Source organism: Chiloscyllium plagiosum, chromosome 5 (assembly GCF_004010195.1).
Source record: "Chiloscyllium plagiosum isolate BGI_BamShark_2017 chromosome 5, ASM401019v2, whole genome shotgun sequence".
Lineage (NCBI taxonomy): Eukaryota > Metazoa > Chordata > Chondrichthyes > Orectolobiformes > Hemiscylliidae > Chiloscyllium > Chiloscyllium plagiosum.
In genome coordinates this window covers 112,044,466-112,063,645 of record NC_057714.1, presented here as the reverse complement: position 1 = coordinate 112,063,645, position 19,180 = coordinate 112,044,466, and the positions used below count along the sequence as shown (strand labels likewise).

At 38.2% G+C, this 19,180-nt stretch overlaps 1 protein-coding gene across 8 annotated transcripts in view; it reads left to right on the top strand.

Annotated features, from left to right (window-relative positions):
• The window catches only part of gjc2 (gap junction protein gamma 2), a 237,751-nt gene extending 219,278 nt beyond the window's left edge, over positions 1-18,473 (top strand). For 6 of the 8 annotated variants that reach the window (XM_043690798.1, XM_043690796.1, XM_043690797.1 and 3 more), the window contains one exon: positions 11,046-18,473. In XM_043690798.1, coding sequence (XP_043546733.1) covers positions 11,066-12,301 — 1,236 coding nt within the window. In that variant the 5' untranslated portion in view covers positions 11,046-11,065 and the 3' untranslated portion in view covers positions 12,302-18,473. Of the gene's footprint in view, positions 1-3,003; positions 3,080-5,244; positions 5,271-11,045 lie in introns of those variants that run through there. The other 2 variants (XM_043690800.1, XM_043690803.1) reach the window with 2 other exon arrangements.
• Positions 18,474-19,180: the final 707 nt, after the last annotated feature.

Below are 19,180 nucleotides of genomic sequence, written 5' to 3'. Positions count from 1 at the left end.
TATCAGATTCAGCTATAGTAATGCTGTTGATGTTGAGGGTTGATAGGTAGATTCTCTAATGCTAGAGATGGTCATTTTTCAGTCCACATCTGGATATTGTCCAGGTCTTTCTGCAATTGGGACATGGACTGCTTCAGTATCTGAGGATTCTTGAATGCTGTTTGTGCAATCATCAATGAACATCCCTAATTCTAACCTTATGATAGAGGGAAGGTCATTGATGAAGCAGCTGCAGAGATGTCCTTGAGCTGAGATGTCCTTGATCTTCAACTGCCACAACCACTTTCCATTGTGCCAGATATGACTCAAAGAATTAATCATGGCTGATGAGCAACCTCAGTGCCATATTTCCGCACTTTCCATATAATATGATACTATTAATTTTTAAAAATCTCAATCTTGAATATGTTCATTGATTGAACGTCCACAGCCCTCTAGGGTAGAGAACTCCAAATATTCACCATCCTCTAAGTGAAGACGTTTCTCCTCCTCATAGTCCTAAACGACTTGCCTTTTATTCTGAGACTGTCGCCCCTGAGATTTTAGACCTCAAAGCCAGGGAAAACATCTTTTTTGCATCTACTCTTGTCTTTTCAGAATTTCATAAATTTCTTTGAGATCACCTCTTATATCTACAAGCTGCAGAGAATATCGGCCTACTCTCCTCAATCTTTCCTCATCAGACAGTCCAACCTCCAGGAATCACCCTCTCTCTCTAGGCAAAAGCAAGTACATAAGGGGACCAGAATAATCCAGTTGCAGTATCACTAGTGTGCTGTGTAACTAAAGCAAGACTTTTTTGCTTCTGCACTCAAATACTCATGCAATAAAGGTTAGTAATCAATTTCAAATTGCTTGCTGTTACCTGCATTGCTAGATATTAGTGACTTATGAAGAAAAGGTTATTTTAGATAGCAGCACATTTCAATTTCTCATCATTTAAAAAAACACTTCTCACTTTCATTCCTTCTATCAAAGGGATGTCCCTCCACATTTGAAAGGAATTATATTTGAAAGGAAATGAGTGCATGAAAGAGTAAAAATTTACCAGTCATTTTGTGAATGTATATTAGTTGTAATTGAATGTGATTTTAGAAATTGATTTATTCATTAATTGCACTAACTCCTGCTCCTGCTATTTTAAGGCAGTCTTGAATCCATTTTATATAAAGAGATTAGCAATGGCACTAAAATAATTTAAGTAGATATTTAACATATGTAAACCACTGTGCTTAGAATACTGCAGAGTTTCAAAGATACTGTGTTTGAAGCAATTCCCGTTAACCCTTTTAAATTAGCACACTTGCTACTTTAGCAGAATAACAGTGCTTCTTGAATAAAAATGCATTTTTTCTTTAATAGCTGAATTTGCCTGAGTAGGTTTGTGCTAAACTATGACCATGAGATAAGACAAAAATTCCTAACCAAAAGATGAAGGACAATAATGAATCTTGTAGTTGTTCCAAGAGGTTGTAACTATTGTTGAGTGTTTGGTCTCAGGAATGTGAGCTTGAGACTGGGCTTTCATGCAGGCTGCCTATATTTCAAATAAAACCTGCTGTGCATCCGACCTTCTGCATTGGCTTTTGTTTAATTATTGGCGATAGGCAATGCAGTCCAAGTTAAACATCGTTAAAACTTTTTGCCCAGGAGTTTGCACTTCCAGTAAATTTCTCACTGTAATCAATAGGAGGAAAAAATAGTGATGTTTCATGTTAGAGTTGATGCATATTCAATGTACACACGAGTGAGTTAAAATGATCCCTGTCTAGACATGATGAAGCATAAAGGTGGAGCCTGTTGAAGTTGCTTAAAGCCTGTCAGTATAGGCTGAAGCGGGCTATTTTCTTAGAGAAAGCTCCTTTGAGAGTTAAATCTCCTTTCTTAAAATCAACTTTAACAAGTAACTTTTGCACTTCTCTTAAAAAAAGGGAAGAAACATGTTTACGTAAGTACTCAAATATATTTTAACTTAGCTTCATTTCTATAATTAGTATATGGCTAGTTATTTGGGTAAGAGTTTCATTTTGTGAGTAGAAGCAGTTAGTATGTGATTGATTCCCTTATTTCAAACATTTAAATAGTAGCTTGAACATCAGTTGTGGATTGAGGCCCCACCATGGATTTGAGGAAATAACGTATCATTGATATAACTTTGCATAACTAAGTAAGTGTTTCCTTTATTATTTAAGACTTTAAACCATGGCCTGTATTCTTGTGCAGTATATAAGAGATCATATACCACTATTTGAATAGGAGCAGAGAGCTTACTCCCAGTGCCCAAGCCAACATTCCTACTTTCACCAATGTCACCAGAGAAACATTATGTAGCTGTTCATCTTATTTGCTGTTCCCTGGACTTTGTTGTGTGTGAGTTCACTGCTCTATTTACCTAGATGTGATAAAACACTTGTAAAATCTAAGTTCTGTTACCTGTTACCAGTGTAGTAATTCAAAGTAGAAAGACATTTTGAATTTGGACATTTTGTATCAATCCAACAGCCACATCTATGAAATGTAACCATTATTGATTGTCAAAAAAATCTCTGTGGTCCTCCAGGGATCCTGATTTTCATGTCAGGAATTGCCACTGTCTAGTTTCTGCCACATTGGAGAATAGCAAACTCCATTTAAATTAGGTAAGAATAAGTAATAATGAGATGCTATTAACATACAAACAGACCTCTCATCTCTCATTTGTGAGATTCTCATTGCACTGTTCAAAGTTTCAAAATTGAACTTTATTTCTAATTTTTCTAATCTTGCCATATTTTCCCAACTGACTCACCACTACCATCATTCAGGGACTGGGGAAATAGAAATCTGCCGACCTTACCTGGTCTGGCTTAATGTGACTCCAAATCCAAAGCAATGTGGTTGACTCTTAACTGTCCTCTGGGCAATAGATGCAATCTAGCCAGTGATGCCGACAGCCCATGAATCAACTTTTTAAAATGCAAAGACTCCAAGGGATTGCCACAGAATCACAGAACTGTTACAGCACGGAGGACGGCATTCAGCCCATCATGCCTGCACTGAACTAAATGGAACATCATTGCAGTAAACATTTCAGTTACATGTGAGTGTTTATTTTACTCATGTCCAAAAAGAGTGTAAAAGCCAATAGAACAAGAACTTATTATCTTTTTGAGAGGATGTCTTTATAGTTTTATTGGACATTTTATGTCACTGTAAAGTGTTTTGCAGCAAATTAAAAGCAACGGTACACCACTACAGTTCGAATCTGACCTACTCCAGATGCAAGTGGTGCAAAACTCAAAAGGAGGCAATCTCTCATGTAACTTTCAACAAATGGATATATAACTCTGTAAGCATGCTTCTACCTATATACAAGGTGTTAACTTGACCAGTAAAATTGGTATCAAAAGTATGCAGAAATAAGGTATTTTCTGGCAGAAGCGATTACCAATTGTTATTTGTCTGGAAGTTGAAGTGAAAATAACACACCTACTGCGTAACTGTTGGTTGTTGGAAGTGGGGTCATTTTACTAATAATTTATTTTTATAGATGTGTGACTATTCAAATGATGAGGTGATTATTTCTGTTCATCAGACAAACTTTGGTGTTATTCGTGATGTTACCAATCTTTATCTTTTCAACTCTCACACTTTGCTGAGAAGTACCAAACCACCTTTTGGTAAAATGGTTTAAATTCATACTGCTTCTGGAAATAAAAATGGACAAGCATCTTTCTATCATGATTTCCAGAAAGGTGCAAAATTAAGATTATTGATAGATTCTGACCACTATAACAAAATTTTAGGATCTAACAATTCCTCAAGAAATAATTACAAAGAGAGGATAAGATGCGAGCCTATTTCTTTGGTAAGCTGCTGTACTCATTCCAAAATGTCAAATTTGTAGATACATTGGGCTTAATTTTCCCAGTCCCTGAATGATGGTAGTGGCGAGCCAGTTGGGAAAGTATGGCAAGATTAGAAAAATTAGAAATAAAGTTCAATTTTGAAACTTTAAACAGTGCAATGAGATTCTCACAAGTGAGCAATGAGAGGTCTGTTTGTGTGTTACTAGCATCTCATTATTACTTATTTTCACTTAATTTAAATGCAGTTTTCTATTCTCCTATGTGGTGCAGAGAAACTAGATGACGACAATTCCTGACATGAAAATCAGGCCAATCCAGCTTATTACTTATATCTCCAGGCAGCAGTCCCAAACACCTCAAGCCAGCTACATGGTTAGGGTTAGGAGTTCCATCTCAATAGAGTCTAGGGAGTGGACCATGATCAGTCCTGCAGGTCCATTGCAACCAGAGAAGCGATTAATGATAAGTCAGTAAACAGCTGCACAGAGATCAGGAGTGTGGTCTCTCATCATTGGGACTTTCCTTCCACATGGGTCAGGAGAGTGACCATGGTCAATCCTGAACAATGACAAGGTGTTAAGGTACACTAAATGTAATAGAAAGAGTAGCACTGTCTCAGATAGAGACATGTTTTGACACTAAAGATGCATACCCTGGATAGCTTGATTCTTGTAGCTGGGTTTACAATGATAGTTGATCAGTCAGGCTATAATGTGAAGTGGCAATACATTTATGAATATGAGCTTCTATTTCATAGAATCCCTACAGTGTAGAAGCAGGCCAATTTGGCCCAACAAGTCCACACTGACCCTCCAAAGAGTATCCCACCCAAACCTATACCCTATTATTCTACATTTCCCTGACGAATACCCCTAACCTACACATCCCTGAACACTACAGGCAATTTAGCATGGCCAATACACCTAACCTGCATATCTTTGGACTGTGGGAGGAAACTGGAACACCAGAAGGAAACCAAAGCAGACACAGGGAGAATGTGCAAATTCCACAGACAATCGCCTGAGGCTGGAATTGAACCCGGGTCCCTGGCTCTGTGAGGCAGCAGTGCTAACCACTGAACTACGGGGCCACCCACATTTACTATGTGGGTGTTGCCTGTGCCATCTATGTGCCACTAAAAGCTTTTCTTCTTTTGATTGCTTCCCATTCTGTGAAGGGTTATTCGTGGCTGGCAGGATTGCCTGGTACACATCTAAGCTTTAAATATACTACAGACGGTTGAAATACTGGAACGTTCCTGCAGCAGTGAGTAAATCTGCTGTTGGTGAGCACCAAGCTCCACAGAAACGTGATATGTATCCGATGAGGAGATATGCAGAAAATTGTCTAGATGACTCGTTAGACCTTACAGACAGAAACCCTCTGTGAAGCTCCCTGAAATGGACACACAATCAATCTTTGGTAAAATTTAGCTTTTAGATACTTATGTCACTCATTAATACATTTCATTAATCTGTACAACAATATACTGTTTTACATGCTGCAGGGCTCTTATTTAGATAATGATTAGATTAGATTCCCTACAGTGTGGAAACAGGCCTTCAGCCCAACAAGTCCACACCGACCCTCCGAAGCGCAACCCACCCCCCCTCTGATTAATGCATCTAACACTATGGTCAATTTAACATGGTCAGTTCACCTGACCTGCACATCTTTGTGACTGTGGGAGGAAACCCACACAGACATGGGGCGAATGTGCAAACTCCACATAGACAGTCGCCTGAGGCTGGGATGGAACCTGGGACCCTGGTGCTGTGAGGCAGCAGTGCTAACCACTGAGCCACCATGCCATCCTGTTTTTTTTAGGAGAAACAAAAACTGGAGTTCCAACCCACGAGCTCAGCACCATCCTCATGACTTGTTCTACCTGCCAATCTTTCTTCCCACCTATCTGTACCACCCTCTTCTCCGACCTATCACCTTCATCCCATCCTCCATCCACCTATTGTACTCTTTGCTACCTTCTCCCCAGCCCCACCCCTCCCCCTCCCATTTGTCTCTCCACCCCGGAGGCTCCTGGTCTCATTCCTGATGAAGGGTTTTTGCCCGAAATATCGATTTTCCTGCTCTCGGATGTTGTCTGACCTGCTGTGCTTTTCCAGCACCACTCTACTCTAAACTGAGATCTCCAGCTTTCCAGCACCACTCTACTCTAAACTGAGATCTCCAGCATCTGCAGTCCTCACTTTCGCCTAGTTTATTTTCCAGCTTACCAAAAATATGACAGGTTGAAGTTTACCAGCCCATTGAGGATGAAATGGTGTGGGTGGTACAATTAAATGTCTTCTCACTGTCAAGCCATTTTTCAAGCGTGAGAAAGGTAGCAGATGAACCTCATGCCAAAATTGAGTTGCTTATTGACTAAATAAGACCCAGGTCATGCCTCTGTGGCTATTAACTGCATTGGAAAGGAGCTGCGGCGTGGAAGATGAGGACCACATTTTCAATGCTCTTTGACCCGGAGGACAATGGCCACCCGTTTGATAACTGTACCTCACAACCCCCAAGCCCTGGCAATCCTCAGCCCCATTTACCACTCAGTGACGGAACCGGCCATCAATGCAACCACACCCTTCAAGTATAGCCTGAGCAATGACCATTGCTAGCATTGGTGCTGCTGAACTGCCAGCATCTCTCGACAGGCTATCATCCTTAATAGGAATGGTAGTTGCCACTTAATCACACCAGGTCCCACTGCGTGCAGGGTCAACCTCCCATTTTTGGCCCCAATAGTCACTCTGCAATTTTTGGCTCTTCCTGATGAAGGGCTCTTGTCCGAAACGTCGATTCTCCTGCTCTTCAGATGCTGTCTGACCTGCTGTTCTTTTCCAGCACCACACTCTCGACTCTAAACTGGTAAGGTCCAACTGTTTGTGCAGGGCTTGGCTTGAAGACAGTCAAGTTGGTGCAGTGTCCTCAGGCTAGAGAGAATTATTGAGCTGGCATTCCAGCTCCAGGTTGCTATCCGGGACCCCTTTTGAAAGGTGTGCCAAGTGGAGATATAATTTTGTATTGGTGTCTGCTATTTTAAAACCTCATCAGCATTCACTGGCGAGACTCTCATGTGGAGAACAACATGTGTACATACCAAGGTGCATTAGCACCATCAGTGCTTTTGGATTTGTATATGATTCACTGCCTTAAGGAAGGGAGAAGTAGCAGCAGGATAAAAGTTTTTAAAAATTGAAAGCCATCACTAAAAAATGAACAGAGAAAAATAATTCTAAATTGGTCAAATTTCACTTATCTTAAATATCCATTTTAAGAATTTTGAAAACTGATGAGGAAAATACTGTTTATATAAACCAGTACCCTTTTAGTAGAGTAAAATACCAGGTGCATTGGCTGGACTCTGTATGCTGTAGCCATTACTTCCAAGTTCTGCTCCAAAATTGCAGCCTTCTGTAAGATTCCTTACAATGCATATAGAAGATCAAAGTTATTTTAACACCTTATTTTGTAAAACTCCGCTGTTAAAATTATTATTTATTTACTAATTGAGAAACACTGATATTTCACCAGTGGAAAATTCTTTGACCACACAGCTGTTTCTCAGCACATGAATCGTGTAACCTAAAAATTAATGTTTTGAATCCCCTCTCCAATTTGTTTTCCTTTTTTTTGAACACATTGACCCTAACTTTTCAATCCTGCAGATTCTGGATATCCTCTGCTGTCTTGATCCAAGAGTCTTTACCTTATGTATAATCCCAATCAATGAGATTTTGGCAGCTTTTTTACTAGAGTGGGCATCACAGCTGAGCCAGTCTTTACATGGCATCAAAACATATGTACTTTGCATCAAGAATCAGTGTGAAGTAGCTCTTTCTGGAGCTGGAACAGGCATGATGGGTCGAATGGCCTCCTTCTGCTTTGTAAAATTCAATGATTCTGTGAAGCAGACGCCCTGTCTGATGTTGCCTCTCATTAGATTTGTTGCCAAATTGAACATGAACCAAAACTTGATAATAGGCTGTTGAGGACACAAAAAGCACCTGTGTTAACAGAAGTACTTGGAAGGAGACAGTTCCTTGAAAAATAATGCCTCATGAATTATCATTTTGTTTTGAAGTGTCCAAATTCATCTCTAAATTAAAAGCTTTGGCAAAGAGCATAATAAAGACAATGTTTTTCACCACCTATTTAGCAACGGAGATAAGCAGGTGTATAGGAGGTTACAACTGATGAGAGTCAGCTGGATCAAGTGAAAAGAATGCTGCCAAGAATTTCCGTGTTTGTTCTCCCAATCAGTCAGCTTATAGAATCGGAGAAGCCAAGATACTATATAAACAGCAGTTTTGTCAATGTTACAGGGTACTATCGAGAAGGCTACATGCTATGTTGGTTAATCAGCCAAATTGCAAAAGTGACTGTTTCTTGTTAATAGTGACTGTTAGCTGTAAAGAATTGCAGGGCACCAAAAGGCTTTTAAAATGTTGTATAAAAGCAACTTCCCTTGCTACATTGTCATGATTTTGATTGTACAATTGCATTTAAATTGTATTTTTATAGAGGTGGAATTATTACAGCACAGATGGAAGCTGACCACCCCATCAAAACCATGTTGGCTCTCTGCAGAGCAATCTAATCAGTCCCATTCCCCTTGCTCTATCCATGTAACAATAAGTTTATTTTCCTCAAGTATCCATCTAGTTTCCTTATATCAAATCTTCTCTGAAGCTTCCTTGTTCCAAGGCGAATAACCCCAAATTCTCCAACCTAGCCAATCATTTCGATAAATCTTACAAACACCCTCTCAAGGACACTTACATTTTGCCTAAAATGTGGTGACCAGAACTAAGAGGAGAGTTGATCAAAGTTTTAAAGTTCATGAGAGAGAGGGTAGACGGCGAGAAACTGTTCCCACTCAAAAACAGATTAAGAGGGCAAAATAAGTAAATGGGACGTGAAAATAAATTTCACACAGCAAGTGGTTCAGTTTGGAGTGTGCTTTTTGGAAGAGTGGTGGAAGTAGATTAAATTGGAGCATTCAAAAAGGCATTAGATAATTATTTACATCGAAATAATGTGCAGGGTTAACCTGTAAGGGCAAGGCAGAGGTGCTATGAATTCATGATACTCATTTGGAGAGTTGCTGTGGACTTGATGGGCTGATTAGACTTCTTCTGTACTATACAATTCTGTTTTTCTGTGATCAGAGCTTTAGAAAGGTTCAGCACAACATCCTTGCCATTATACCTAGTTCCTGTTTGCGAAGCCTATGATCCTATATGCTTTGCTAACTGATCTCTCCATCTGTTCTGCCATGTACAAAGTATTGGGTACATGACCTAGGTATCATTTAGTTTCTGTATGATCTTTAAAACTTCAGTTTTTTTACATTCCCTCTTGCCAAAAGTATCACCTCACCTTCCTCGACCATTCCATCTGAGATTCACCTGCCCATTTTGTGAGCCAGTGTTCTCCCCTGTTTGATTGGTATCATCTTCACTGTCACCCTCACATCCAGATTTGGTGTCATTGGCAAATTTTGAAAATTTGTTCTGCATTCTGATACTCAAGTCATTTTTATAAATAACAAGGAAAGCATAGGATCATAGAATCCTTACAGTGTGGAAACAGGTCCTTCGGCCAAACAACTCAACACCGACCCCCCAAAGAGTAACCCATCCAGACCCATTCCCCTACCCTATTATCCTATATTTACCCCTTACTAATGCACCTAACCTAAACATCCTGAACACTATGGGCAATTTAGCATGGCCAATTCACCTAACCTGTACACCTTTGGATTGTAACCACGCAGACAATGCGCAAACTCACACAGACAGTCACCCAGGGCTGGAATCAAACCCGAGTACCTGGCACTGTGCTAACTACTGAGCCACTGTGCCACCCCAGTGATCCTATCATTGATTCTGTGCCTATATCAGACTTTAGTCTGAAAACTTCTGTTTACCATAACACATTTTTTTCTGTCCTTAAGCCAATTTCTTATCCCAACTGACTCCAAAACTGAGCACTACTTGAGAGTGATACACCTTGAAGATTCCCTTATCTGTTCCTATTTTCCTAGATGGCCCCATCTACTCTACTAAATCTAAATGACTTGTGGGATGATCACCTCTTTGAATAAATAATCCAGGAAATTCTAATCCCAATTGATACCTGCAGTTACTCCAGCTGCCCCTCAAACTCAGAAACCCTGAGGTGGAACTTAAGCAGCTAGAGATACTTCCTCCACATATGATTCTCCCAAGCTACATGGGCATAGAAATTGCGATCACACACCTCAGGTATCCACAACACAATCTAAAAAGAAAGTCTATTCCTCTAATACAATCCTATTAGTAGTTTGTGTGAATTATTAATTTTAATTGGTGCCTCTGAATCTCCTCTTCAATTACTGTGAGTTAAAATAACTGTCCCACTTTAAAGAAAAAAGGAACGCACCAACCAATTGCTTACCTACTCAACTTATGCGGAGAGATAAACCAAATTAATGTTTCAGCCTGTCTGATCACAAGTGCAGTAGATGGTAAAGAAAGTAAATTATATATCGGCCTTTGTAGTGAGAGGATTTGATTATAGGAGCAAGGATATCTTGCTGTAATTGGTGGGACCACAGCTGGTGTATTGTCTTCAGTTTTGGTCTTATCTGGGGAAGAAGGTTCTGACAATGGAGGGAATGCAACAAAGGTTTACCAGACTGATGGCACAGGACTCTGAGTTTCAGACTCGTCATGAACTTGTGTTAATTTAGTTTTAAGTCTTGGTGATGATGTTCTTTCCTTTGAATCAGAAGCTTGTAGAGTTGAGTCCCTTATCAAGGCTTTCAGCACATTATTAGACTTAGGTTTCCGTGCAAGTTTTGAGGGAGTGCTGTGTTGTACTTTAAATGAGATATGAAATCCAGGCTGAAGAAGAACTGGAACTCTCTGTGCAATATTTCCACAAAATGACCAGCTATTCAAACATTTTGACAGTTACATTTGTTTTACAAAACAATGACCTTAAAAATAATCCATTAGGTGTGAAGTGTTTTAGGGCATCCTAATGTTGTGAAGATGCTATACATTTTACAGAATATTCAGACTAAGAGGATTTACTAAGTCTTCACATTCTGGATACTAAGCTTACAATTTAATATATTTAATTCTTGTGTTAAGCACTTGGTTAATGGATTAAGTCTATAATATTTTTGTTCTATTGCAGATATTAGATGAGGAGTTCTTATGACAAATATGAGCTGGGCCTTTTTAACACGTCTTCTTGAAGAAATCCACAATCATTCCACCTTTGTTGGCAAGGTATGGCTCACGGTGCTGATTATTTTCCGCATTGTGCTGACTGCAGTTGGAGGGGAGTCTATATATTCTGATGAACAGAGCAAATTTGTCTGTAACACCAAACAGCCTGGGTGTGAGAATGTCTGCTATGATGCATTTGCACCTCTCTCCCATGTGAGGTTCTGGGTTTTTCAGATCATCATGATATCTACCCCATCTATAATGTACCTTGGCTATGCCATCCACAAGATTGCCAGATCCACTGAAGAAGAAAAGAAAAACAAGTTTTTCAAGAAGAAGAAACTGTCAACAGTACGATGGCAAGTCCATCATAATTCAGAACAAACAGAGGACGAAGATGAGGAAGAGCCAATGATCAATGATGAAACAGAAAGTGAGAAAAAAGTCAGTAGCAATGAAAAACATGATGGAAGGCGACGCATCTTGCAAGAAGGTCTGATGAAAATGTATGTTTTCCAGTTGATTTTCAGGGCTATATTTGAGGTGGCTTTCCTTCTGGGACAATATTTTCTGTATGGATTTGAAGTTGATCCATCCTATGTCTGTACTAGAAATCCCTGTCCTCATACTGTGGACTGCTTTGTCTCAAGACCTACTGAGAAGACGGTCTTCCTCATTGTAATGTATGTAGTCAGCTGTCTTTGCCTAATTCTTAATATCTGTGAGATGTTCCATCTGGGCTTTGGAACCATCAAAGATATAATCCGTAGCAAACGGCGTAATCAGAACAACATGAGACCTTTCCCTTACCATTATCCTCGGAACATTCCATCATCGCCACCAGGATACAATCTGGTGGTCAAATCGGACAAGTCCACCAAGGTTCCAAATGGCCTTATGGCTCATGAGCAAAACTTAGCTAATGTAGCCCAAGAGCAACAGCCCACGAGTCCAGATGACAACATCCCACCTGACTTGGCCAGGCTCCACAAACACCTGAAAGATGCCCAGGAGCAGTTAGATATTGCTTTTCAGAGTTATAACAGTCAAGAGAATGCGCACAAATCCAGGACCAGCAGCCCAACATCAGGAGGTACTGTAGTGGAGCAAAACCGTGTCAACACTGCTCATGAGAAACAGGGTGCTAAGCCCAAACCTGTCTCAGAGAAAGGCAGCTCCAGTAGCAAATCTGGAGATGGAAAAACATCCGTTTGGATTTAATCTCTGTTTATAGTCAATTAAGTTTACAATATTCCCTTAAAAAAAAGGCAGTAGCCACTTTCTGCACATTTTACTACAGTCTGCTTTATCTTAGATAACCAACATAATAACAATATGGCTTCTTGGGTTGTCAGAATTGTTGGACAAGGCTCCAAGCATGAAATCTGGTTCAATGACGGTGCAAAATAGAAAATTGATACCAGATGCCAGATGGTGGTGCTCCTGATTTCCTAGCCATCGAAATCAATGACTACAAACTGAGAGGCCCATAAATCATATGTAGAAATTGTTTTACTAATCATTTGGTCCTATTGAACAAAGCTTTATGTTGGGCTCATAGTGCTGTCCCTCTCAACTTTCCCTAAACCATTAGGTATCTGCTCATACTCAACACCAAAATGGGGTAACATCTAGAGTTACTGCATTAAGAATGCATGCATTTGTGGTGACAAAGATTATAGTTGTTTTCATTTGAAAATTTAAACAGTTTTTGGGTCACTATTAATCTCCTTTACCTGATTCACTTTGTGCCTGTTTCACAGGAGACAAGCCATTGACTCCGTTATAGCTACAAAGGATTAAACTGCAATTATCATTTTACTTTCTTGTCCAATTTCATTTAGTAGCCATTTCACCTTATAGTAATGGGTTGGTTCAAAATGTCAGAACTTTGACGAACTGTAAAAGGGAAATATAAATACTTATATGCTTTGAAAGACAAACTGAAAAGACAAACTGTCCAGCCACATTGTTTTGTTGTCCTTTGTCTTGCTAAAGAAAAAAGACCCTATCCAATACTCTTTTACTCTCTTTTGGTTCAAAAAGTAGGACAATTTCATCCTGCATTGCTCTTTTCTCAAGTTTTATCGACTTGCTGCATTTCTTTAACTTTGGCAAAATGATCTCATCTTTTAATATGACCATTTCGTTGATAAACTAGTTTCATTTTCAAAGAAAATCAAATATATCTTAACAAATTTAAACAAAAAGCTATGCAATTTTGTCACAAAGGCACATGGGTTGTGGAGGAAGGAAATTTGACATCTTCTCCAAGCAACATCAGGAAGTGTTTGTGTAGAAACATCTGTAGATTGGAAATTCTCTCCTTTATGATTAAGGATTGAGGAAATTATATGAACAAGTGTTGATGGGAAGAGGGGTTGGGAAGTGCAAGCTTTTTATTTAAAAAAAGGGCAGACAAATTCCAAGGAAAGTTGCCATTGTCTTAAAATGCCATTTTAGAATTTTGGTTCTGGAGCAGCTTTTTCAAACAATGGTTGGCGAAGTGCATTAACCCTAATTCAGGTACACCTAATAATAACCGATTTGTACACTGCATTTGAAAATGAAGGCTTATGCTACACTGCACTTCAGCCTCAAGCGACAGTTGAAACTATACACTGAACAAGTGTTGTTGTTTCCTGTTCCAACCGTCCATGTGACCAGGAAAAACAAATCCAAATTGTTTAAGAATTAATCTGTTTGAAACTCTAACTTGCAAAAGAGTTTTAAAACTCTGACTTGCAAAAATCCTAATTAGAAACAGAAAATGTTTGAAATGCACAGCTGGCCAAATATAAAATTTTACAGTGTAGAAGAACACACTTGTGCTGGCTCTGCTTAGTTCCAGCCCAGTACCAGATGTTTGAAGTGTGATCCTTCATCATAATGTATGACGGTATTGTGAAGGCAAATTGAAATAGATTTACAGAAGCAAAAAATGATGACATCAATAATGTTTCATGTACATAAAGTTCAAAAATCATTAAAGCTGCATGGGTTTGAGCAGAGGATTAATTAGCTCTTGAAAGTTACTGCCCAGAATGACCAGGATAAACTGCTCCTCTGCATGATAACTGAATCCCATAAGGCAATGTCATGTGTGTCCCATTGCAGTTCAAACAAATTTTGTTTATCAAAACCTCAGTTTATTTCAGGTCATGTTAGATGATATAAAACACATAACTAATCTTTGCCCAAGTTATTTGCCAGCTTGTTGTCTGGAAGCTCAGTTTTCAGGGAGTCAGGAGTATAATCCATTGTTGGTGTCAAAATAATGCCCAATCATGTAATGTCCACACAGTGAAATTAGCAACTTGCTGAATAGTTAACTTATTTTTATTGTGAATAGTTACGCCTTTGTTTATCAGATGATACTTTTAGTCTCCTGGTCTCTTTAGGTTGTTCAGTAGGTAAGACCAAGAAGTAAGTTGCTCCTTGCTCCTCAACCTCCTCACACATTTCTTTGAGCCAGTTAGTAAACTTACAGGATTGCCAGAGGTTAGCTTTATCTTGAGAGAAAATCCTGATTTCTACTTCTCCCTACCCTTCATTCGGTTAAAGTTGAAGGTTTTCCCTTAAGATATATCCACAATGCAGCCAAGATCAGGAATTGAGTAGCTGGCAGAATTGTATCTCCAGCCAGCAATGTTCTGTGCAACACTGGGCATCAGACTTTCCAATTTAAAAATTATGTTGATGTATTTAGATTGTTTTTACAGGAAAATAAATCATACTTGGTGTACCAGACTGTTCAGTTTATCACAATGCATGATGCAGAATGTACATTATTGCTTTTCATTCCCAATCCAGAACTTTTTATATTTCAATTATTGATTACTAAATACTTCGTTCTTTCACTTCTTTCTGTGACTAATATCACAATATGATATGTTCCTAATCCAAGAACTAGGCCTGGAAATATAGCTAAGCTGTCCTTTTGAGAATTGGCTTGACCTGCTGTGCTTTTCTAACACTTTCTCTTTATTTTCTGATTTACTTATTTATCCTTAAATCTATACCATTATTTATTGATTAAAAGACAAATATAGCCCTTTAAGTATCTGCTCGAGATAATGGGACAGTGAATGGATTGAATGGAAATACACATTAGTTTATGAGCTTTGAACAACAGTCATCAGATAACAAATGTATATTTGTAATACATTGCCCAGTTGAAACTATCATGCGCTGTGAACTTTATTTTCCAATGCACTGAAAATCAGGATCAATTTGTTTGCTTGTTTGGCACTTCTCATTTATCGACTGTATAACAGTTCTTGTTTTAAACATATTCTTTCTACTAAGTGCCTTAGCTCATGAAAATAAATTCTTTAGATGTAAATTTTTATGATGAAAAATGACAGTACAAAACAGTAACTGCATTCTTAGATCTAGAGTGTTTGCATTTTTATCATAGAAAGTAATGTTTATACATCAGGTGGGATTTTGAAAAGAAATCTGAACTCAATGGCTTAGCTAACTATTTGTAGCTCAGATATTTTTACGTAGATACAGTAATCATTTCTAATATTACACACAAATGCTGGAAAGGCACAGTAGGTTGATCAGGATCTGGAAGAAATAGATTGATGTTTCAGGTAAGACAGTACATATACAGCAAGTCACTTTTTGGATTTACAGCATTTTGTAGTTTTATATCTACAGTATATATTATGTAAATGTTATCTTTATGACATGTATTTAGTACATAATGTGCACATATTGAATTGTAGGTTATCTGAAAGTAGAGATGAAGAAACTTCAATCCAGTTCTGACGAAGGGTCACTGGACCTGAAATGTTAATACTGTTTTCTATTTACAGATGCTACCAGATATGCTGAGATTTTCCAGCAATGTCTGTTTTTTAGACCACAATCTATGCTGGCTTGAACCGAGCTGGGTCAGGTCTGGGCTAAGAATTTCAGAAGTTGCCTGAAGGAGGTAGAAAACAAAAAGCTATTCTTTGTATTATTAGCATACAGACGTTTGGCACATTTCTTTGGCACTTCTTAGTTAGTTAGTGCCTCTGATTAGACATGGAATGTCATAAAATGCACTAAACATTCATATGCTAACATTGCAAAGACCAATGTTTAAGTTGTAGATAATGGGATCCCATGGGATATGAACAAACAAGCTTTAACATTTTTATCAAAAACTCTTCTGTTGACAATGGCTGTTTTTTTTCCCACTTCTGTAATTATTAGACTATTGGTGAGTTGTGAAATGGTAACCTCTGTCACCAGGTCTTGTAGAATTAAAATTAGGACATCTCCTAAACCAGAAGGATCAAGAGTATAACTCCACTCCACCCTGAACTAGTTTACCCACGGAACTGATGGTGACTAGGCTGCAATAATTGATCTCAACATTCCAAGGTTAAGGGAAGAGAAAATTCAAATTGGAATCTTTTTGCTGATCACTATTGAATGATCTCCTGCTGCAAAAACACAAACAACTGTAACGTCCTCTGTAATTGATTAATATATTGACATTCACTATCTAATTGTGTCTGTCTATAATGATTGCTTGCGTGACATATTGGAAATTTCAAGGAATTATACTTGAACATGATTAGAGAATGGTGGTAGAATCAAACCCTTACTAGTTGATGTAACTGTTTTCAGACAGAAACCTAGCATCTTTTTTTACTATTTCATGAAATTTAGCATCACTGGTAAGGCCATCATTTATTGTCCGTGCCTAGTTGCTCTTGGAATTGAATGTCTTGCTAGGCCATTTCAGAGTGCAGTTAAAGTATATTGCTATGGATCTGGAGTTACCTACAGGCCAGACCAGGTGAGGACAGCAGAGTTCCTTCTCTAAAGGGCATTAATGACTTAGATTTTGTGTGGATTGCAGAGAGATCATAGCTATATCATTGAAGCATCTTTTTTTCTGAGTCATCTGTTGTTGCCTTAAACATTCAAGAAATGTAGAAAATATTTAATACAATTGAGACATGGTTTAAGTCACTTTCCATGGCCCTTTTTCAAGCAGTAAAGAATGCAAATTTCTTGAGAAATCAGATATTTTTAAACACAATCCTTATTTATATCAAGAATTTGATGTAGTTATAGTCATGCATTTTCTTCAAAAACAGAGAAAACATTAACATGAACTGATCAACATTGGGAGAAGAAATAAAATAATAGATAATTTGCTATTGAAATAGAATAGTTCATTGTTAATTTGTGCTCATAGTAGCAGCTGACCTATTAATAGAGATTATTATATCAGTGGTACACTGTTAACTAGATTATACTTAAAATGTAAATGTACTAGTGGCTAGTTCAATATGCTAGAGTATGAAGTCAAATTACAGCAAAAAGTTTAACAGTATAGTAGAATTGAAAATAAGCATTTGCCACAAGGGCATGGTAGTCAATTTGAGTGGTTCCGTGTGATTTCTTATTTAGGATTTTGTTCTTTTGATATACTGAAATTGGGAACAATTGTTGAATATTTTAGCCATTTGAGATTGTGACCTAAGGTTGAGCAACGTCAAAGCAGCCAGACAGCACAAATGTAAAACTTATGGCGTGGAGTTCAGCTATTTTGAATGTGTACAGGCCCAGAAGCTGGCAGTAATTACTACTGGTGCCACTCGAACATTGAGTATCCTGGTAAGGAGAATCACATAATTAATTTTATATTAATGGCCAAAACCAGTTTCACACTAACTGTCCATTATTATAGAAACTCCTAATTTTCATAACTATTGAAATCAAGCAGGTGAGTGATCTGCTTCACCAATCAGACTCTACAAACGTTAAGAATTTGGATGTAAACCATTTTGACATCTTATAGATTCATGTTTCTATAGTGAGAATGTTCCTTGTGCATCTCAAAAAGACGATTGAATTATTCTCAATTTGCCTTAACTGTATAGGATCTGAAATTCCCCAAAGTTGCCCTGCAGTATTACCAGGCCTTTAGCAGAAGAGGGACAGGACATCAGAGAAGTGGCTGTTTTCAGTCATGTGTTTTTTTGACATTTCTACCCACCTCCCAATTCTGGCAGTGGAGTTTCCAGTGAAAATTATACATTTTAGTCTATAAAACTAAATTGTTGTGCAACACATTCAGTGGCTGTAAACAAAAAGTGCTACAAAATTCCACTTCTGCTCGGCTCATGATCAACACACCTTGAGTGTTAATTCCATGTAAGATGCAGGCGTACTAGGGAATTCCATAAGCTACCAGTTGCCTGTGGCTATGCAGAGAGCTCAGGGATTGTTAGGTCCCTTGTCTGTTCCCCTTTGATAAAAGAAAGCTCAATGTGCCCTTCCAATCTCTTAAGGTGAAAAATAGTTGTAAAGTTAAAACAACAAATCTAACCAAGGTCCAAATCTGAACCCCTCCAAGCACCCCCAACACAGCCCAATACTGAGCTACTGTTTCTGAGACAAGCACATTTCTTCCTTCACATTGTTTCAGTCTCCTATTTTACATCAGACTGCTGAAAGATGAACTCCTAATGTGAAGAGCCCTTCTTAGCTCTGTCCTTTTGGCTTCGTCACCTTTGTTTAGGAAAGTAGAATGCTGTTTCCCAAAACAAGAGCAGTGGAATAGTTTTCTATGACAAGTGTATCCAAGTTCTGACCAAGTTTACACCTTTTTGGTGAACTCTGATTGAACTTTGAACTGGAATCCACAACAATCCTCCAGCTGTGTCAAATCTGTGCTCTTGTGTCCAGAATTGCAATCCTGAGCAACACTTGAGTAATTCTAAGTTCCTGAAGTTGAAACGAGCTTTATTAAGGGTACATCTTGGGCAAATAGAAAATCTAAGTTAGCTCCATTAAATTATAAATTATCCACTTATAAAAGAATAATCTTAATAACGACATTCAACCATGATACAAATGGAATTAAAAATTAATTAAAGTTTATTAAGACTATTACTAATTAATCATAAATATGAAATAAATATTCTCAATGTGAACTCTGTTACATAGGAGGCAAAAAGAGAAAAAAACTGGAGCTACAGACCTAAAATCCACTGTATCAAAAATATTATGCAGTTTATTTTCTAACATGCAAAATCTATTTGACTAGCATCTGTAGTTAGTTCTGTTTTATATGCACATTTA